The following is an 18,175-nucleotide window of genomic DNA, read 5'->3' on the forward strand; positions in this document are numbered from 1 at the left end:
TACGCACATTGTTCGATTAGATGTACTAATTGGGTAAAAAAAGAGCAGTTTTAAGTTATATTATTGCGATTTTAACGATTTAAGATGAAGTTTAATTGTAAGTTTATATTTATTTTATTAATAATTTATTCGTCATGAATTGCATAAATGTAGGTTGTAACAATTGAAATAAAACAGTCACAAAAAATCCGCTTTTGATTGAAATTTTGTTTCTGTTTGAGAGTTTATTAGAATAAAGAGAGATTATCTTCTGGGGAGGCAATTTCAGTCATAGGGCGCTTGAAGGTAAGATTTCAAAATTGTCATCAAACAAGATGCAGTCGTGCATATTCAGAGGATCGCTTTCTGGAAGCTGTTAATTTACAGTTCTAAAATTTGCTTTATTCTAATTCGTCATTCGACTAACTTTTGCTGGCATTTCCTTCTATTCAAAATCTTTACCCTTAACAACTTCTACGACAAACAATTGATTCTTTTTGCTCCATGCGACATGAGTAACCATATTTCCTCCACTCAAATATGGTGAGTAGATAGCATCTCTCTGACAGTTCAGGAAGATTTTGTTTTTGTTTTTTATTCACAACTGTGACTTTGTTTTGGTTCAATCGAGTGAATTGCAGCCCTGGCTTCGGAATTTTCTATTTTCCTCCTTGATAAACCAATAACTAATTCTTTCTAGTTGAACTTTGTCGACCCAGTTTCAGTAGAATTTCTTTTTTTTGATACCAACATTGAAAAATGATACTTTCGCCCCGCATATGAGGGGCGAAAGTAAAAAAATGCATCCCACGGGGAGAAAGTACTTAACGAAGAGCGAACGCAGCTGAACGAACAGCGAAAGTGACTGACGTCACAGAAAATGAGAGAAATGAGTCGAGTTGTCAACAAAATCCGCTCATATTATGCAGAATACTTTGATCAGAATTGTAAAACACTGTGCGCCAGTGTTCTTATTGAAATTAGCATACAAAGTTGATACTTTTTGTTACTAAATGATTTGTTAGTTATATCTTAATTTTTGTGTGTGTTATTGTTGTGATGGCTAAATAATTAAATTTTTCATATACCAGGGGGCTGCCGCCCCCTGGACCCCCGCATTTTCGGGCTAAATGCCTTTTTATTTCAACATTTTGTTGCGATGTTTGCGATACGTATCAATTTTCAATGTTGGTATCAAAAAAAATAGTATGAACGACTCGGGGCAAAAGTAAAAAAATTCAACCTGTGCGATTAGAGCCCTTGCCTTCGGCGCGGGCTCCAACTCTCGCACACGGTTGAATTTTTTTACTTTCGCCCCTTGTCATTCAATGTACTATTCTTCGATTGGTAGATTGAAGGAATAAATTTAATTATAATTAATTTTCCAACATTGCGAAAACAATTGAGAACGTTAACCCGTTATTTTTATAAGAAAATATTTACTGTCGGATAAAGCATTCACATATTTAATTGTCGTCAACCGTAAATCAAATTCCATTTTTCCGCATGACTCATATAAAAAATAAAAAAGTAGATCTCAAGTGAATGGAGCCAAATGTATCTGTCGATACACCTCATACGGGCAGTGAAAAGTGAAATTCGACATGTTTTCTAATGTGGGATTTGTTGTGTTTTTTAATTGATCTAGATTTTCATTTTCTGAATTTTGATTTACAACTTAGATACCTTTCGTGTAAATGGGAGCCAGCTTAAGAGAACGCAATAAGTTTTCATAAACATAACACATAAGTATTACAATCAATTGATTAAGTAGTAAAAAGTAACTACTATCACGTCGTACATATGGTGCCTGCCAGTAACATCCAGCTCTGGTCGACAAACTTAAATGCACATTGGTCAACTCTGATAATTTTTGCATGTGGTTTCACATCCGTTACTACAACTACGATGTACTTGAAATCTGTGACGTGCCTGCAATATCTTTGGAACCGTTTTTCACTTAGTTTAGGGAACACTATCTCATTAAACTTGTATAGGTAGAATGTAAAATTATTTCATTAAACTTGTGTAAATTCCAACTGGATATAATGAGACACGATTCAATAATTTTTGCTTGGTCAAAACGAACGCTATCTAGGGTGGTTTACCCATCCTCGTTAAGATTAATAATATTTTGCAATAATATGAAGCTTCTGGTTTCTGACGAATTTATCAGAGATTATGGTTCAATACTTGTATTTGTGATGAAAATTTAATATTTAATTAAATATGAGGGATGGTCGTGTTTACCAGTCCTCGTACTATATGACGCTTTTTTTCATATAGTCTGACGACTTATACATGTCCAAAGATGTACGTGTTCAGTGAAGGAATGTACGTAACCACATTTCTTAGAATGAGGATTACTTCACTTTAATTTTTAACAAATGCTCATCTTTACGGCTGATGTAGATTGTACAATCTAGTAAACCTTCCTACCGACCTGATTTGCTCACGTGCCGTTAAGTACAGCTGTACCGTCCAGACTCAACCTAATTCAACTTAGTTTGTCAATATTGAATAATAGATGAACCGTAATTGCAGATGCAGACCATGTGAACAATACAAGTACCTGTACTTTAACTTTAGAAATTTAGATGATGAAGCTAACTGTTCTGTATATCTATCATCCATCCAAAATTAAGAATATTCACTAACCCGAACATGTTCACATATCAAAAAATTGTTGTTAAAAAGAAGAAGAAAATTGCTGGCCTTTAACCGTCAATATTTACATTCAGCGAATTTACTAACCTCATGCTAACAGGAAATACGAAAAACAAGTTGTTTAAATAGCAGTGGAATTTTCCGTACATTCGTCAATCCCCATGTGAATCATATGAAAATTGATACATCGTCAATCCCCACCTATCATATCTACAAGTTTACTATTATCTATTTGTTTCAAGCGAGACAAAAACAAACCATAACGATTTTTTGTGGAACTTTTTTATTGCAAATTTAAATTGACACAAGGAATACGTGCACTGATCAGTGCACATTTTGCAGCGTTTACATGAAATCACCTCTACAAGTCGGTTAACACTGGCTAGTTAAAACGCAGTCACCGTTAGCACTTCGGACATAAGGCGATTCACAGTAACAACCTGCCTTTGCTGTTGAGCACTGCATTGTGCAAATAGGTGGGTTTTTATAATTCTGGCAAGTAGTCTGGCATCCATTGCTACAACCTAGGTACTTTTCGTGTAGGCGGGAGCAAGCTAAAGAGAAACATATTTCATTTACATAAAATCATTAAAATCAATCCATTGAAGAAAATACTTTGCGTTTTGCATTGACTGGTTAAAACGCATTCACCGCTATCACTTCGGACATAAGGTGCTTCGCAGTAACATCCAGCTCTTTCTGATAAACAAACTGCTGGGCACATTGGTGGATTCTCGTAATTTTTGCATGATGTTTCACATCCATTACTGCAACTACGATATACTTCGTGAGCTTGCGTACAAATCTGGGAAGTACCTATAGTAGAAACAGTTCCTTCAAGTTAATTTTTGCAGGTAACTAAATTTAAGCGACTAAAAGAATTATTGAGGGATTGAAGAAATTTTCTTGAATGAACAACAAGTCCGAAATCAATAAAAGAAATTTACCCCTTTCCACAAAGCAGCTAGCAATTACAAAAAATATAAAAATTTTCATTTTAAATTGTATACTCTGTACTGTTGTATTGAACTGTTTCCAATGAGACACTTTTCAGTAATTAAAAAACGTAATCAAAGGCAACTCTATTTATACTAAGCAGTTGATTGACGTGACAAAATGATATTAGGGTATATTTCTTAAACAATATTCTCATTTTGGAACAAATATTGAAAGGCACAAAAGACAACATGAGTTACTGTCAATGTCTTTGAATAAGAAGAATATTAATATAAAAATTTGTTCAAAAAACAATTCGATGAAATTAACTTGAGATAAGTCTTAGTCTTTCGTGTGTTTTTGTTTGTTTCCATCGTTTTATTCGTTCCACATCACATCATTTCTTCCATTGAAAATGATGTGGATCAAGTTCGGTTGCTAGAGAACGTAAAAACGTTATTTTAGTAAATTTTAAGTAGTTAGACGTGACTAATGTAGTAGTAGAGAAAAATCTCATTTAATACTAAAATAAAGCGAGAATGAGATATTCTCTGTTAAAAGTATATAAAACATGTACCGTCTGAATCAAAACATTATTGATAAAAATTGCAGCCAAAAAAGAATCACCACAGACTAGGATTGGAGCTATATTCTGTTGTCTCTTCAGATAAAGAGCAGAGCATTTCATTCCAGCATTAAATAGTAAGTTACGTATCTATGGTGGACGGTAGATTTTGGACAATTTCGCGGGCTGTAGCGACAGGCGAAAGTGTCTTAAATCAACACTACAATTTTTGATGCGATAAATTCTGAAATTTATGCCCAAGCGTAGCGTTGCTTCTAGCACGAACACTTATTTAGACAATATCAAAAAGCCTCAAAATTTTCAAATATGTATGCGTGTACGATTGTATGTCTTTATTAACACCAAGAAATCATGTCTCCTATCTTTATGAGGTAATGCAAGGCCTATTTTCCCTCCGAATATTTCCCAAGGTATGAAAACCTTTCTTTGCATGCTACATGCGTCGAAAACCGTACTTTTCATGTTGTACTTTCGACGCACTCAGCATGTAAAATCGATTAGATAACTCAATACACTGTGTTTATTAACCTCGGCTTCGCCTCGGATCAACAAAATTCACAGGAAATTTCTACTTTTCATCTTTTTATCCCTAGTTATGTAAAATACCATTTCTCGTAATCTTAGTTTAGACTTTTTGAATTCCTTTTTTTGGCATGTCGTACATACATACTAGCTGCTGCTGAGGTTAGGCAACTGTAGCTTCACAAAAGCCCCTATTCAGACCAACGATGTGGTACAACATCATTGGTACTTCATTTTTCCGTTTGCACAACTGAATTCTATTCCAAATAGAGGAAATTTTTTTAATTGTCTCGTTACTGAATTTGTTTTTTTCATTTGAAGTAAAAAAAAAAAAAAAATTAAACAAATAAAAAGCTGTTATACAAACATCTTACTGAAGTTAGTCGCTGCGTGACTTCTTAGATAAATGGAAACTAAAATTTTGGTGACGTTATAATACCAGAGGCACAGACTGAGTCTCAGGCTTTGTGAACTTGTGGTCTTCGTCGAATGTCGATTTATATTTTTGGTAACTCTCGTACCCTTTTCGAAAATACTGTAACTCTCTTAATCATTGAATTTTATTTAAAGTAACAAGAACGTTGGAAGTACGTTGGACGTTTGTTTAATTAGACACATAATTAGGACAACAACATATTTATCTAGATATTCGAGTGACGAAGCATAAAAACACTTTTCCCTTCCATTGTATAACCGAAAAGAAACTATTTAACCTGTTACAGACGGCAAGCATATGACCAGTATTTTTATCGGGTCTATTACTCCTGTCAAAGTATTTTTAATCTGTTGATTTAAAATCTTGTACTTCAATTTTTTTACATGCACTTTAAAATATAAAGGCCCATATTATCCAGAGCTTGTCATTATTTTCGTAGTCGTTATCGATGAATCGCCGTATGTGACAGGTTAAAATTTTGATAGAATTACAACAAAAGATCCTTTCATTACTATATGCATTTCAATTGTATCTTTTTGGCGCCCTTGTATGATACGAGTAAGTGATTTCCCCTCGCGAGCAGCTATAATATATACTTTATCATAGTAGAATATAATACGTGTAATAGCGATAGGAACGAGAATATGACTTACTACATATAGAACGAAACGAGCTATATAATTGCGATACGGAAGCATTTTTTACTTCTTTTCACTTATGGTATATTGCGATTGTCTTCACAAACTCTGCTTACATATAATTTGTATTTCTACTGCGCTTTGTTTTAATCAAATAAACGGAGAAGCGGTTATGAAGTCTTGTTTACAACTTTATTCGAATTTTACAATAATTTACAACACAAAACAATGATTAAGCCCTTTTACATACAGACCCTCCATTTAAATAAGGAAGTATGAATAAAACCGACGAAACCTAACAGCTCCAAAGTAATCTGATAACAGGATTTCATGAAACATGATCAAATCAACATTACATAACAACGTCATCACGCACAAAAGAGGAAAATTTACGCACAAAAATACACAAAAACATCCACCGAGCAACCCAAAAAGGAAAATAAACACAATGTGTATGTGGGATGTGCGTCAAGGAAATGATGGAAAATTCGCTATCAATGTATGATACCGATAGCGTATAAGATATTCTTGTCCGATGTTTCACTGTTATGTGCATATTCAACGTAAATATAATACATACATGTACGAGTAACGTGGTTAGGGTATCAGTAAATCGTTTACGTTATGTTACTTTAACTATTTACTGGTGTTTGATACAAAATCTATTACTTCATTGGTTTCAACATTACATCTTGTTATATAAGAAAATTTTGCCAGAGCCTTCTCTCTTTATTTTTTGTCGATATTGTCGGTAACAGATGACCCTCATTCCCCTAATTACACACCAACATAAGCTTATTAGAGCTTTGACTTCCCAATATCGAATGAACCGTGTCGACCAACACCTTTTACGAATAGGGATGCTCCAGGAATGGATTCCTAAACAGAATGTTATGACAAGTGAAGAAAAAGCTTTTAAAAATGGTTTATACCTGGGCAATAACATCTAAAGAATGGGTCATTTCGTACTCGACAGCTTCTTGGAAATTAGATGATGAGTAGGTCGAATGCCAAGCACTGGCTCTGTCTCGCAACATGCATTCTTGAGGAAACTGAATGAACAATATCTCCGATAAACATGAAAAATTCAAGGAAACTGTAAAGCAATCTTACCTTTGCAATCTCCTTAGCTAATTTTATTGCTTCACTCAAACTGCTCAAAATTTATAATTCATTTTATGAATATTAACAAAGCACTGGGGGAGGCTCACCCTTTTCCTTTCTTTACAATTCGATTTGCCACTCCAAGCTGTAAAGCTTCCTGTGCCTTAACTGGTCTTCCAGTTAGAATAATATCCAAGGCTCGGCTCAGTCCAATCAGTGCTGGTAGGCGAACTGCATTGAGAATTAATTTAGATAAAGATTTCGTCACAGCGAAATCAACATTGTTTTACCCGTGCCGCCATCTATCAGCGGCACTCCAAATCGTCTACAAAACACTCCAAAAACTGCTGAATCTTCCACTACTCTCAAATCACAGGCCAGTGACAATTCAAAACCACCAGCAACAGCGTAGCCACTAACTGCAGCAATTACTGGTTTGGCGAAAAATCGCCTCGTCGGCCCCAACGGACCGGCACCATTTGTATTAAGCGGATTGAAATTATCTGACATAGCTAATGTCTCTGCGCCAGCATTATTCAGTGCACTGTTAGCCGTTTCTTTGAGGTCGTATCCAGCACAAAAAGTACCGCCAACCCCGTAGAGAACTGCTACCTGAATTATATTTTTATTTTATTTTTCGATCAAAACAATTCTTTTGATTATGGTGTAGATGATATTACTTTGGCATTTTTATCTGCTTCAAATTCGGCAAAAGCTGCCATTAGTTCCTTTGCTGTGGCATGATTGACACAATTTTTCTTTTCCGGTCTGTTAATACCAATAGTTGTGATCTCATTTAATTTCTCAACAATCACTAATGGCTTGGAATTTAAGTTAGCCGGAGGCGATGGAGATACTAAAATAGGAGATAATAAGTAATCAAGTAAAGTAACTGAATTCATTGTTGACAAGGCAGCTCTCGGCCTATGCGGTAGCTAGAGAGCTGCCTTGATAGTGGTTGAATGATTTGTCTTACCAGTAAATATTGATGATGCCATCGAATTAAATCAATTCAGTTGCGATCAAAGTACTTCGAAAGAAATGTACGTCCAATTTCAAGAGGTATGTATAAAATGATAACGTCTCACATAGACGGTTTATTTATACAACCACTTTATCGCAATATTCGCTATCAATATTAACAAATTAACAACACCATGGCGAATGGCGAAAATGCTAAAGTGACAGGTTTTTAAGTTAAGATATTAAGTATACGTCGACGGTGTACATACTATCTCTGTCTAAAATATGAATGAAACAAAAAACCAGTCTTATCATTGAAGATTGTAACAATTCGCTGAATTAGTATTGACTATAAATACATTCACAATTTATTAACATACATAACAGCTGACATACATGGTTTGCATTCAGAAACGAAAGTGTGTAGTTGTATTTAGATTATGGTTAGTGTTAGAGGTTTCGGTTAATGAATGGATCGATTGACAAAAAACTGTTCTGTAGAAGTGTAGTCTTTGGATTCAAAGAAGTTAGACATGTAACCGGTACAGTGACTTCTCAGGCAATATTTGCAGTCTTCTAGTAGTATAAAAATTGTGAAACAACAATTCGTCAATGAATTCTAAACTTAACAAAAGATATCAACTCAAAAGTAATTGTTAGGTCTGAAATTTGACATTCTCGCACCTGAAATCATATTGTTTTGTTTTGACAACATTCGTCAAATGGTGATATAAAGTGTTACACCTCTTAAGAAAGAGACAAACCTTTGTAAGTCAAAGTTTATGATCAGTGTTATCAACATCAAATGACTTAATAAAGATTATTTTAGGCGAAACCATGTAATCTCGCATAACAAATCCTTTCATAAGTGAAACAATCTGGTTATTCAAAATTGTTCATCCATTCATACCACACAATGGCCTTAAATTGGGGCATAATATCTGCTGGGAAAATTAGCCATGATTTTGTGACCGCATTGGGAACGCTAACCGATTACCATCGGGTGGTTGCTGTTGCGGCTCGTGATTTGTGTCGAGCAAAGGAATTTGCAAAACTGCACGACATTGAGAAATACTACGAAACTTATGAGGCCTTAGCAAATGACCCGACCGTTGAGGTTGTCTACATTGGCTGTTTAAATCCTCAGCATTTTCCGGTGGCCATGATGATGCTTGAAAATGGGAAACATGTTTTATGCGAAAAGCCTTTGTGTATAAATGAAAGGGAAGTCAGAAAACTTGTTGCCTTAGCTCAGGAAAGAAAGTTGTTTTTGATGGAAGCCATAAAATCGAGATTTTATCCAAGCTACCAGTACTTGCGACAACAAATTGAAAGTGGAAGTTTGGGTGAAATACAGCAAGTAAATGTAACTATGGGATCGTTAATTGCTCATGTTGAACGTATGGCGTAAGTATTTGCCTGATAATCTCTAGATTTCATTCATCAGGATTTTTTTTTCACTAAAATAGAAAAAACGAACTTGGAGGTGGAGTGGTTTTAGATTTGGGTGTCTACACAATTCAGGTAGATAAAAATGTAATTTTTTTTAAATCTTTATTGATCATAACGTTAATTTAGCTTTGCCAATGGATTTTCCAAAAATATCCACAATCAATCCAAGCTGAAGGAACTCTTAATTCGGATGGAGTTGATTTGACCATGAAAGCTACTCTGATTTACTCGGACACTGCTTTCGCAACAATCGAAACAAGTGCCATGGAGGCGTTAAATAACCAAGCAGTTATTAAGGGAAGCAAAGGACAAATGATTGTAATAAACCGAAGAAATTTTTTTTTACTTAATTTTCTAATAAATTCTGATTTAAATGCAGCTCTATAACATAGCTAGTCCCATTCAACTAGTCGACGTGGATAGTGAAACAAAAAATTGGCCATTACCTCAAGCTAAGCATCAGTTCAATTTTAGAAACAATTTCGGTCTGACCTACGAAGCTGAAGAAGTTAGGAGGTGCATTCGCAGTGGTCGATTGCAAAGTACTACAATGTCGCTTGATGAAAGCTTAACTATTGTTAGGATTCAGGACGAAATTCGTAAACAAATTGGAGTTATGTACAAGGCTGATGAATAAATTTTATTTACTGCACTGTACTAAAAAGACGTTTTCGTTACTTCGAACACAATTTTTACTACAACTTCCCAATTTAAAAGATAAAGTTGCAAGGTTTGATAAAAACGATTCTGACTTTTAAGTAAGCGTTAAAAAAACCTGTATACGTACTTTATAGTGTATATTCACGGCAGAGTAAAAGTTACTTTTGCTCTGCCTTGGTATATTTAATGTCCAATCGTAGCCTTGTATAGGTTTTAGAGTTTTTATTTTTGTAAAACTGAGGTTTTTTATTCAGTTAGTCAAGTTATTTTCATACTTTAGGAAGATTTTTATCGTTATAAAAGTTGTAAGAAATGACTTAAGGTGAAGGGTATAAAATGTGAATTGCGTTCAGTAAAAGATTTTGGTCTCTATTCACCCTAAAGCGATTTCAATTAAACCATAGATTTTTCTCAGTGAAGGAAGTCCAGAAGTAAGAATGGAATAATTTACTTGCTCTATCACACTTTAATATCATTAATTTCATTAAAATTATAAACCTATTTCTCATTTCACAACGGTCTCGTGTAAATGTATCAGCTAATCAAAACGAATTTAACAACTATTCAACAAACAGATATTTCCGAGGGGTTAACCAAAACCACTAATAGTGTAGTTGATAAGGATCACTTTTAACAGAATGTTTACAATGATAAAAACGTTTGGCTACCTCAAAAAAGTTTAAATCCTTTTTTTGGTCTAAGACTTTTGGAAAAAGTCTAAAGAATGTTTTAGGATAGTCTCTCCCTAAAAAAACAGTAGGGAGAGGAGCCAAATGATTTTCGGGCTCTAAAAACGTTCTCACAACTTATCAACTACACTAAACTGGAATTTGTACCAAAAGGTGCATAAAGTTCCTTTCGAATTGATGAAAATTCTGACCTCAAGCGCAAATACTACTGTTGGTATACCCTCGTTTTATTACCGTTGTATGTAACCTTAATTTATTCTTCCAATTAGTCATTGATTACATTTTTATTTTTATTGTTTTACTTGTACGCATTACAAAGGCGTCAGGCATATATTGGTTTAAGCCAGGGCCTCTTGTTAGTAATTACATTTACGGTCCACGGCAATGTTCATGCAAATTTTCCCCTTCGGGTCGGGCCATAACATCCCCCAGAATAAAAATTGGGAACCTCGGACGTCACGTATAGTACATTACTGGAACTACTGAAAATTGCCGAAATATACCAATAATCGAACTTACCTAAATTTACCGAAAAATTTTGTCGGTAAATCGTGGTATGTTTTCAGTAATATTACATATAATTAACAACAATACGCCCTGGTTTACAGTTTAATCTCAGACCTAACAATTATAATGTTACTTGTCAACAATTAGGATAAACGTTTTCGTTTCAATTTTGTGCGCATCATATGGCTCTTAGGTATTTTAAAAACAATTTTGGAATACAAAATGCTTCGTGAACAAACGAACGTATCTGGCTGTTTACATTTAATAATATCGATTGACGACAAGTGGCTGAAAAATGATTTTGTTTTGTTTCAAGTCTGAGGTATACGTGCAGAGCCGCACCTCACTCATTTTCGTTTCGTCTTTATGTGTTGATTGCTGCTGACACTGCTGATTAAGTAGTTATTTCGACCACAAATTGCAATTAAACGGTTTAATTTAAACCTTTATCTAAATATGTGATTGAATCAATATGGAATTATGGGAAATCTAGTAAACGTAATTCATTGAATCCACAAAATTAAAGTATTGTACCAAACGTGCTCTGATAGTGGAGCACTAAAATTCAATTCAAAATTCGTGGAAATAAGCAAATCGTTAAGTGAAGTGCTCATTAATGAACTAATAAAATGTAACACCACAATGTATTACAACAAAACTGTCTTTGAGAAAGTCCCGAAAAGTAATTTTTGGATCGTTCCATCTTAAACGTAATGTTTACTTGGAACCCGATTTACGTGATCATGGACATTCATCTCTATGCGATCACTCATTAACGAACTCATTACCATTAAAATAAAAATGATAGTTTCATTAAAACAAAACATGTTTTCAGATTGAAATGGGTTTCAATTATCTTTCGTTTAGTTGTCCGTCAAAATATTTTATTGCAAGAGAATTATTATTCAAGAAAATATAAGAGTAAGAGTAAGAGCATTATCATTCCAACTGTTATAAAAGAAGGATGTCGATGCTTATTCAAATGATTCGTGGTAAAAATTTCAAAGAAACGTTTAAACCAGAATCTAACAATGGGGAATACGATTAGACGTGAAGGGAATCTTGAAAGTGAATATTATTTCAACAGTCTTCCAGAAGTACGTAGTTATCGGTCGTTGTTGGAATTTGGTGGTGAGAAGACACAATTTATTGATAGAAACAATAACGAACAGACAGTGAAAATTGATTGGAATAGTGGCTTGATTAAAATGGTGCACGATAATGTTATGAGCAAAAATTTAATTTTTAACGGACCATTCGGAAGGCGAAGATGTGAGTGTCTCAATATATTTTTAAATATCTTTAGAACATTTTTGTTTGTAATGAATTTATTATGGGTTGGTCAAGAGGTTCATATAGTAGTCCTAAATACTGGACTAAACATTATTCCCTTGAAAACAATTTTACCGTTAGATTAAAGCTTCTCCAATAACTCGAATCGGTCTAAATGCCATATCATATTTTAGCCGTGTACATGGACAATACCGCTTCTGGTCAGCCCTTAAAATGCATTGAAGATTTTATTCAAGATCATGTTTTACCATTTTACGGAAATACTCACACAAGTGGCACGATATCCTCATCACAAATAACGTCTTATCGTGAGGAAGCCAGAGATATGATTCGTGAATGTGTAGGCGCAAGAGATCATGCTGATGTGGTAATATTTTGTGGATCAGGAGCCACCAGAGCCGTTCACAAATTAGTGAATGTATTGTCATTAAATAATCAGCAACTTGTTGTATTTGTTGGTCCGTACGAGCATCATTCTAACATTTTACCTTGGAAGGAAAAAAATGCAAAGGTAACAAAGTGGTGCACAGGATCCATCTATTATCGTTGTCCGTTAAATTTTTCGTAGGTGATTTTCGTTCCAGAGACGAGCACTGGCTTATTTGATTATGAGTTTTTAGAAAAACAATTAAAAGTGGAAGCAATGAAGGCAAGGAAGAAGAAGCGCTTGTTGATTGGTTCTTTTTCGGTTGCTTCTAATGTAACCGGAATTACGGTCGATGATATCAAAATAACCGAACTACTACACAAATACCAGGCATTATCATTTTGGGATTACTCATCAGCAGCATCTCACGTTAAAATATTTATGAACCCTGGCGAGAGTGGACTGACTCATAAAGATGCAATCTTTTTTTCGGGACATAAATTTGTTGGAGGTCCACAGACGCCCGGTAATAATAGATAACAAAATAATTATTTGTGAAAAGACTAGACTAAACAAAGACATTTCTTACAAAATTAGGTGTTCTTGTGGCGAAACGATTTATTTTTGAAAATAAAAAAGCCAGTGACGGTGGAGGTGGTGGTACGGTTTTCTTCGTTACGAAAGATGATCACTTATATTTGAAGGTAAATGACATTTACCCGTTGTAGGTGCTTTTAATATGATGAAATGTATGTAGGACATTGAGGCTCGAGAGGAAGCTGGAACACCTGCAATTGTTGAGTCGATTCGATTGGGGTTGGCATTCAATCTAAGGAGTTCAATCGGAGCAGAAAGTATTTTAGCTATCGAGAAATCATACCTTAAAATGGCTATTGAAAGATGGACGAATATACCCGAAATCAAAATACTTGGAAACAATAATTATCCACGAACGTCCACTATTTCATTTCTTATTCAACAGCTGGATATTGTAAGATAGCAATATTACTGTTAACATCAAACTATTGAAGCATTTCACTCGTAGGGTTTGTATCTACATCACAACTTTGTCATTGCTTTATTGAATGACTTGTTTGGCATACAATCAAGAGGGGGTTGCGGATGTGCAGGACCTTACAGTCAATCGTTACTCGGAATTGACTCAAATCTGGCTCATAAATACAAAGATCTATTATTGGATGCCGATCACAAGTATTGTAATGATTCACAGCATTGCAGCAGCGCCGAGTCACCATGTGAAATATTTAAACCTGGATTCGTTCGTGTGTCATTGTCTTTTTGCTCGTCTAAGAAGGATGTTGAGTATGTCATTGAAGCTGTAGAATTCATTGCACGGAAGGGTTTCATGCTTTTGCCATATTACAAGTGTAATATAACGACTGGTGCATTTTATGCAATAAATGTAAGTTGTAGTCGTGCGCAGTTTCCGTAACTGACGGGGATAAAGACCATACCTTTTTGAAATTACTTTTATGCAGGCGATACAACATCGAAATCTATTGAAATCGGTTTTCTTCGATTCACAAGGCTTGAACTTTAAGAAAGAGACTGATAATTGTATTGATAATGCTGACTCTCGGATATGTCCAAATTATGAGCAATGTCTTCATGATGCAGAAAATATTGTCAAAGATATGCGAGACGTAAGTGTTGAGTTGTTTTTAAATCGAAACGAAATAATTCCTTATTTATGCTTTAGTCGTGCAACAAGGTATTCCTCGAAGAATCGTTAGTAGAGCTCAACTCACCGTTGAGATGGTTTGTGCATCAAAAAGAAGCATTGGATTTACTTCAAGGGATTTCCTTGGTCAAAAGATCTCCTCCATTCTTTGTGGTTAATTACAGTTCAGAGACCAATGATGATCTGAGTTCAGCAACACCGAATTCTTTGCTTCATCAATTAAGGCAAGGATGATAAGCATTTAGAATCAAGCTCTCTTCCGATATTTATTGTCTTTTATTAGTTAAGGAATTTGTAAGTTATTTGGATTATGAAAAATCTTAAGGTTTTTTGCAGAAAATTATTGCAAATGTGATGTTTCGTGTGGAATAAAAGTTTACTGATGACCTTCAAATTCAAGGGTGGCTTTATACGACTCTTTCTACGTTGAATGCTTCCTATATGACTATTGCCATTGTAAAAAATTCTTTCGTTTTCATTAAACACCGGCAACGGACTCAGAATACGGTGAGATTCAGTTGATATGACAAAGATCACACAAAATGAAACGCAAACAAATTCCTTCAATCAAAATATAATTTCATCAGTTGTGGCAATGCCTGCGCACTTACAAATGTTCGAAAAATCCTTTTCCTGTTGTCATTCGCATCAGCATATCTAAGACCCATTTCGGTTGATCGGCTGAAAAATATAATTTTAAATAAATGAAAAAGCTTCTTCATCCGTGAATGAGTTGGCCAGATTAAGCAGATTTCACACCCGAAAGTTTGTCCTTTTGACATGTTCCAGATATGCTAGAAAGAGTCTGATTTTTCTAACATATCTGGTTGTTGAAGTGTAATGTGTTAACTATCGGCTGCGACATTCGTGCGAAATAACTGTATTTGTAACAGCCTAAATCTTGAGTATTTAAGCAAGAAAACGTACCTGGAGCCATATGACCTGCACTTCTGACCAGTACTTCCGTCAAATTACCAGCATGTTTGACATATCCCGCAATTTCATTGTCTACTTTCCAAATATAACGCTTAGCCGTTTTGTAATCGTCAGCCGCATTGAATTTCATCTTTTTTAAATAATTTTCGGTCAACGGATAGGCAACGATTATGTCCAATTGGCCGTTATAAATCAGTACTTTGTAGTGTTCAAGTAATTCAACAACCCAATCTTTTACACTCGCCATAATATCACCTGTTAAGTGTTCCTCTACTTTATTTTCACCTTCTAAATCGTGGAATGTATAATTTCCGACGTGAATCGCTTTACGGGTAGCAGACATTTGTAAAAATTCACCCATAAGCGCATCAGAGGCAGCGTCTCCGTTGGGTCTCAAATAATTGAAGTATGTGTTGAAGCCTGTCAAATTTTTGAAGATAGATCCATCAGTAGTTTCGTCACCATCGATCAATTTATCAAACACACGGAATGCGCATTCAAAGTCTCTTTTGTTGATGCAATCTATTCCTTCTTTCTCTGCGTCGTTAAAGATCTTAAGTCCATTAGTGTCGATCAGACCCAATTGATACAAATAATCTCCGTATTGCATTTGATTAACAGGATCACTTAATCCGTTCCCGATAGCTAAACCTTGTAGATTGATCTTGTCTTTTGGATCTGTGCTTTTGCTGTTTTTGTAGATTGTGTGTGCAACAGCTGGTACATACTTGCCTGCATAACTTTCACCAGTTACATAAAAAGCGTTACCTCTTAGCTCAGAGAACAAAGTAAAAAACTGTCGAAGGGCATTAAACAGATCCTTTCCAACGTCTTTTTCATTTTTTGCGTAGCCACCATCATTTTCTGTAAAACTAAATCCTGTACCGACTGGATTGTCGATGTACAACAAGTTGTGGTTTAAATGCCATGAGTATTTTCTTGGTTTTAACCCCTTTTTGGTCGTGACGAAGAACGGTCCATTTTCCTGAAACAACCCAAATAACGATGAAGCGCCTGGGCCACCCTGGAGCCTGAAAAATTGTTTTGATTCGTAATTATCGTTTCACAACTGAATGTTCGTTAGGGGGGTCCAGAATCGTATGGGAAAATAAAGGTTTCGAGAAAGTTGGCGGACCCCGAGGAAAACGAACCTTCATGACCCACTGATAAAAAATGTATATGGGGCCGATGTGATCCGAGACGATTTATGGGTCGCTCAAGGACGAAATATGTGAAAAACCGCGAAAATGAGGGTTAATTAAAAAATTGAACGTAACTAACAGATGCTGAGGTCACTTCTTAAGGTGAGTTGGATTATTTCACTTCAGAATAATCCAAAGAGACCGATTTAATGATTTGTAAGTGCATTCGCATCTCCCAAGTCAGTCAAAGTTTCCCAATCTGTTGACCCAGTCTTTGGGTTCTTCCAAAACATTTATGGGATGTACATCGGATATATTCATATCTAACGAGAGCTTATGGCATAAGCTTTCATCGCAAAAAGAAATTTTTTCGAAAACAATTTTTTGAAGCTATATAGAAATCGATTTTGGTGCAAAAATGTCAGGGTCGTGAACTCAGACAATTTTCAAATGACTGTTACGTCAAGACACCAACTTGAAACTTATTGTGTGTGGGCTCGTTAGAAAGCCACTGTCATTACCTTTACAACGACACCTAACACTTAATTTAAAGAGTGACTTCGCCTGACTTTGTATTACTTGGAAATTATCTGTCGATTTTTGTATATATCAATATTGTTAGGTGTGCCCAGACGATATAAAAATTCCAAAAAATGAAAACAACGCATTTTTGTTGTTATTGCATCTAATCTAAGTTGTCTGGACCAAAAAAGTTTGATATTGTCGCTAAAAATTTTTTTCCATAGAAAGTAATGGAAAAAATGTATGGAAAATCACAGCGTTTTTTCACATTTTTCGTCCTTGAGCTACCCATAAACCAACTCGGATCGCATCGGCCCCATATACAATTTTTATCAGGAGGCCATAAAGGTTTGTTTTCCTCGGGGTCCGACAACTTCCTCGATACTTTAATTTTTTGGACCCCCCTAATGTTCGTCAATAAGTTGAAAATACCATAAAACTACTGGAGCTTTAGCTTGATCCAATTTAGCAGGGAAAAACCAGAAAAACATATTTGAGTTAAAGGTCTTGTTCACAGTTAAATAGCCTGCATAACTCGTCAACCATTTCATGTCGTCATGATTTACCAACGATAAATTTTTCGCCAACTCAAACTCGCCCTTTTCTATGTACTCGGTCAAAAATATTGGTTCCCCTGTGTCTCCGCCATCAAAAAATTCAGTATATCGTGGATAAGGGTTGAACAAACATTGAACAACACCAATTGAAAATGTTAATACGATAAAAATCATTAAATTTGCCATGATCAAAACGACTTTCACCAACGACACTTTGACTTGAACTAAATTATCGCTGAGCAGACAAAAATGTACTGATCAACAGAACATTATATGTCTGGATAGGTCTTGGGTTTATAATAATTGCGATAGTGGTTCTGATGCACACATAAAGAATACATACATAGTCAAGACCAAAAATACGTACATAATAATGTTCGACGTTATGCTCTTTGTATTATGTGCGTCTCACGCATAATCTACATAAGTAAGAGTCGTAGCAACAACATACAATATCATGTGTTTAGAACATTTTATTAACCAATGATAGGAGTTTGTGTGATCTGATTTCATGAAT

At 35.1% G+C, this 18,175-nt stretch overlaps 4 protein-coding genes and 1 long non-coding RNA gene across 5 annotated transcripts; 2 read left to right on the plus strand and 3 right to left on the minus strand.

The window, feature by feature from the left end:
• Positions 1-3,016: 3,016 nt before the first annotated feature.
• On the minus strand, positions 3,017-3,389 carry LOC119073296. The gene is made up of 2 exons (XR_005087023.1): positions 3,262-3,389; positions 3,017-3,200 (listed from the first exon to the last, which is right to left on the minus strand). It is a non-coding gene; the product is annotated as an uncharacterized LOC119073296 (long non-coding RNA).
• Positions 3,390-5,649: 2,260 nt separating this feature from the next.
• LOC119073284 (short-chain-enoyl-CoA hydratase-like) lies at positions 5,650-8,054 on the minus strand. The gene is made up of 7 exons (XM_037178668.1): positions 7,845-8,054; positions 7,549-7,724; positions 7,159-7,480; positions 6,976-7,099; positions 6,878-6,917; positions 6,697-6,816; positions 5,650-6,643 (listed from the first exon to the last, which is right to left on the minus strand). Exons 1-7 carry the CDS (start codon positions 7,864-7,866, stop codon positions 6,563-6,565), a joined length of 885 nt encoding a protein of 294 aa, XP_037034563.1. The 5' UTR covers positions 7,867-8,054; the 3' UTR covers positions 5,650-6,562.
• A 199-nt stretch (positions 8,055-8,253) lies between these two features.
• LOC119073281 (trans-1,2-dihydrobenzene-1,2-diol dehydrogenase-like) lies at positions 8,254-9,956 on the plus strand. Its single transcript, XM_037178665.1, has 5 exons — positions 8,254-8,599; positions 8,661-9,238; positions 9,301-9,355; positions 9,410-9,601; positions 9,663-9,956. The coding sequence occupies exons 2-5, from the start codon at positions 8,748-8,750 to the stop codon at positions 9,918-9,920; spliced, it is 996 nt and encodes a 331-aa protein (XP_037034560.1). The 5' UTR covers positions 8,254-8,599; positions 8,661-8,747; the 3' UTR covers positions 9,921-9,956.
• Positions 9,957-12,062: 2,106 nt separating this feature from the next.
• LOC119073259 (probable cysteine desulfurase) lies at positions 12,063-14,886 on the plus strand. The gene is made up of 8 exons (XM_037178632.1): positions 12,063-12,411; positions 12,606-12,943; positions 13,001-13,325; positions 13,397-13,503; positions 13,557-13,790; positions 13,845-14,222; positions 14,299-14,463; positions 14,520-14,886. Exons 1-8 carry the CDS (start codon positions 12,171-12,173, stop codon positions 14,733-14,735), a joined length of 2,004 nt encoding a protein of 667 aa, XP_037034527.1. The 5' UTR covers positions 12,063-12,170; the 3' UTR covers positions 14,736-14,886.
• A 173-nt stretch (positions 14,887-15,059) lies between these two features.
• LOC119073269 (venom serine carboxypeptidase-like) lies at positions 15,060-17,933 on the minus strand. The gene is made up of 3 exons (XM_037178649.1): positions 17,534-17,933; positions 15,429-16,468; positions 15,060-15,182 (listed from the first exon to the last, which is right to left on the minus strand). The coding sequence occupies exons 1-3, from the start codon at positions 17,842-17,844 to the stop codon at positions 15,109-15,111; spliced, it is 1,425 nt and encodes a 474-aa protein (XP_037034544.1). The 5' UTR covers positions 17,845-17,933; the 3' UTR covers positions 15,060-15,108.
• Between the last annotated feature and the right edge of the window lie 242 nt (positions 17,934-18,175).

Source organism: Bradysia coprophila, unplaced genomic scaffold (assembly GCF_014529535.1).
Source record: "Bradysia coprophila strain Holo2 unplaced genomic scaffold, BU_Bcop_v1 contig_138, whole genome shotgun sequence".
Lineage (NCBI taxonomy): Eukaryota > Metazoa > Arthropoda > Insecta > Diptera > Sciaridae > Bradysia > Bradysia coprophila.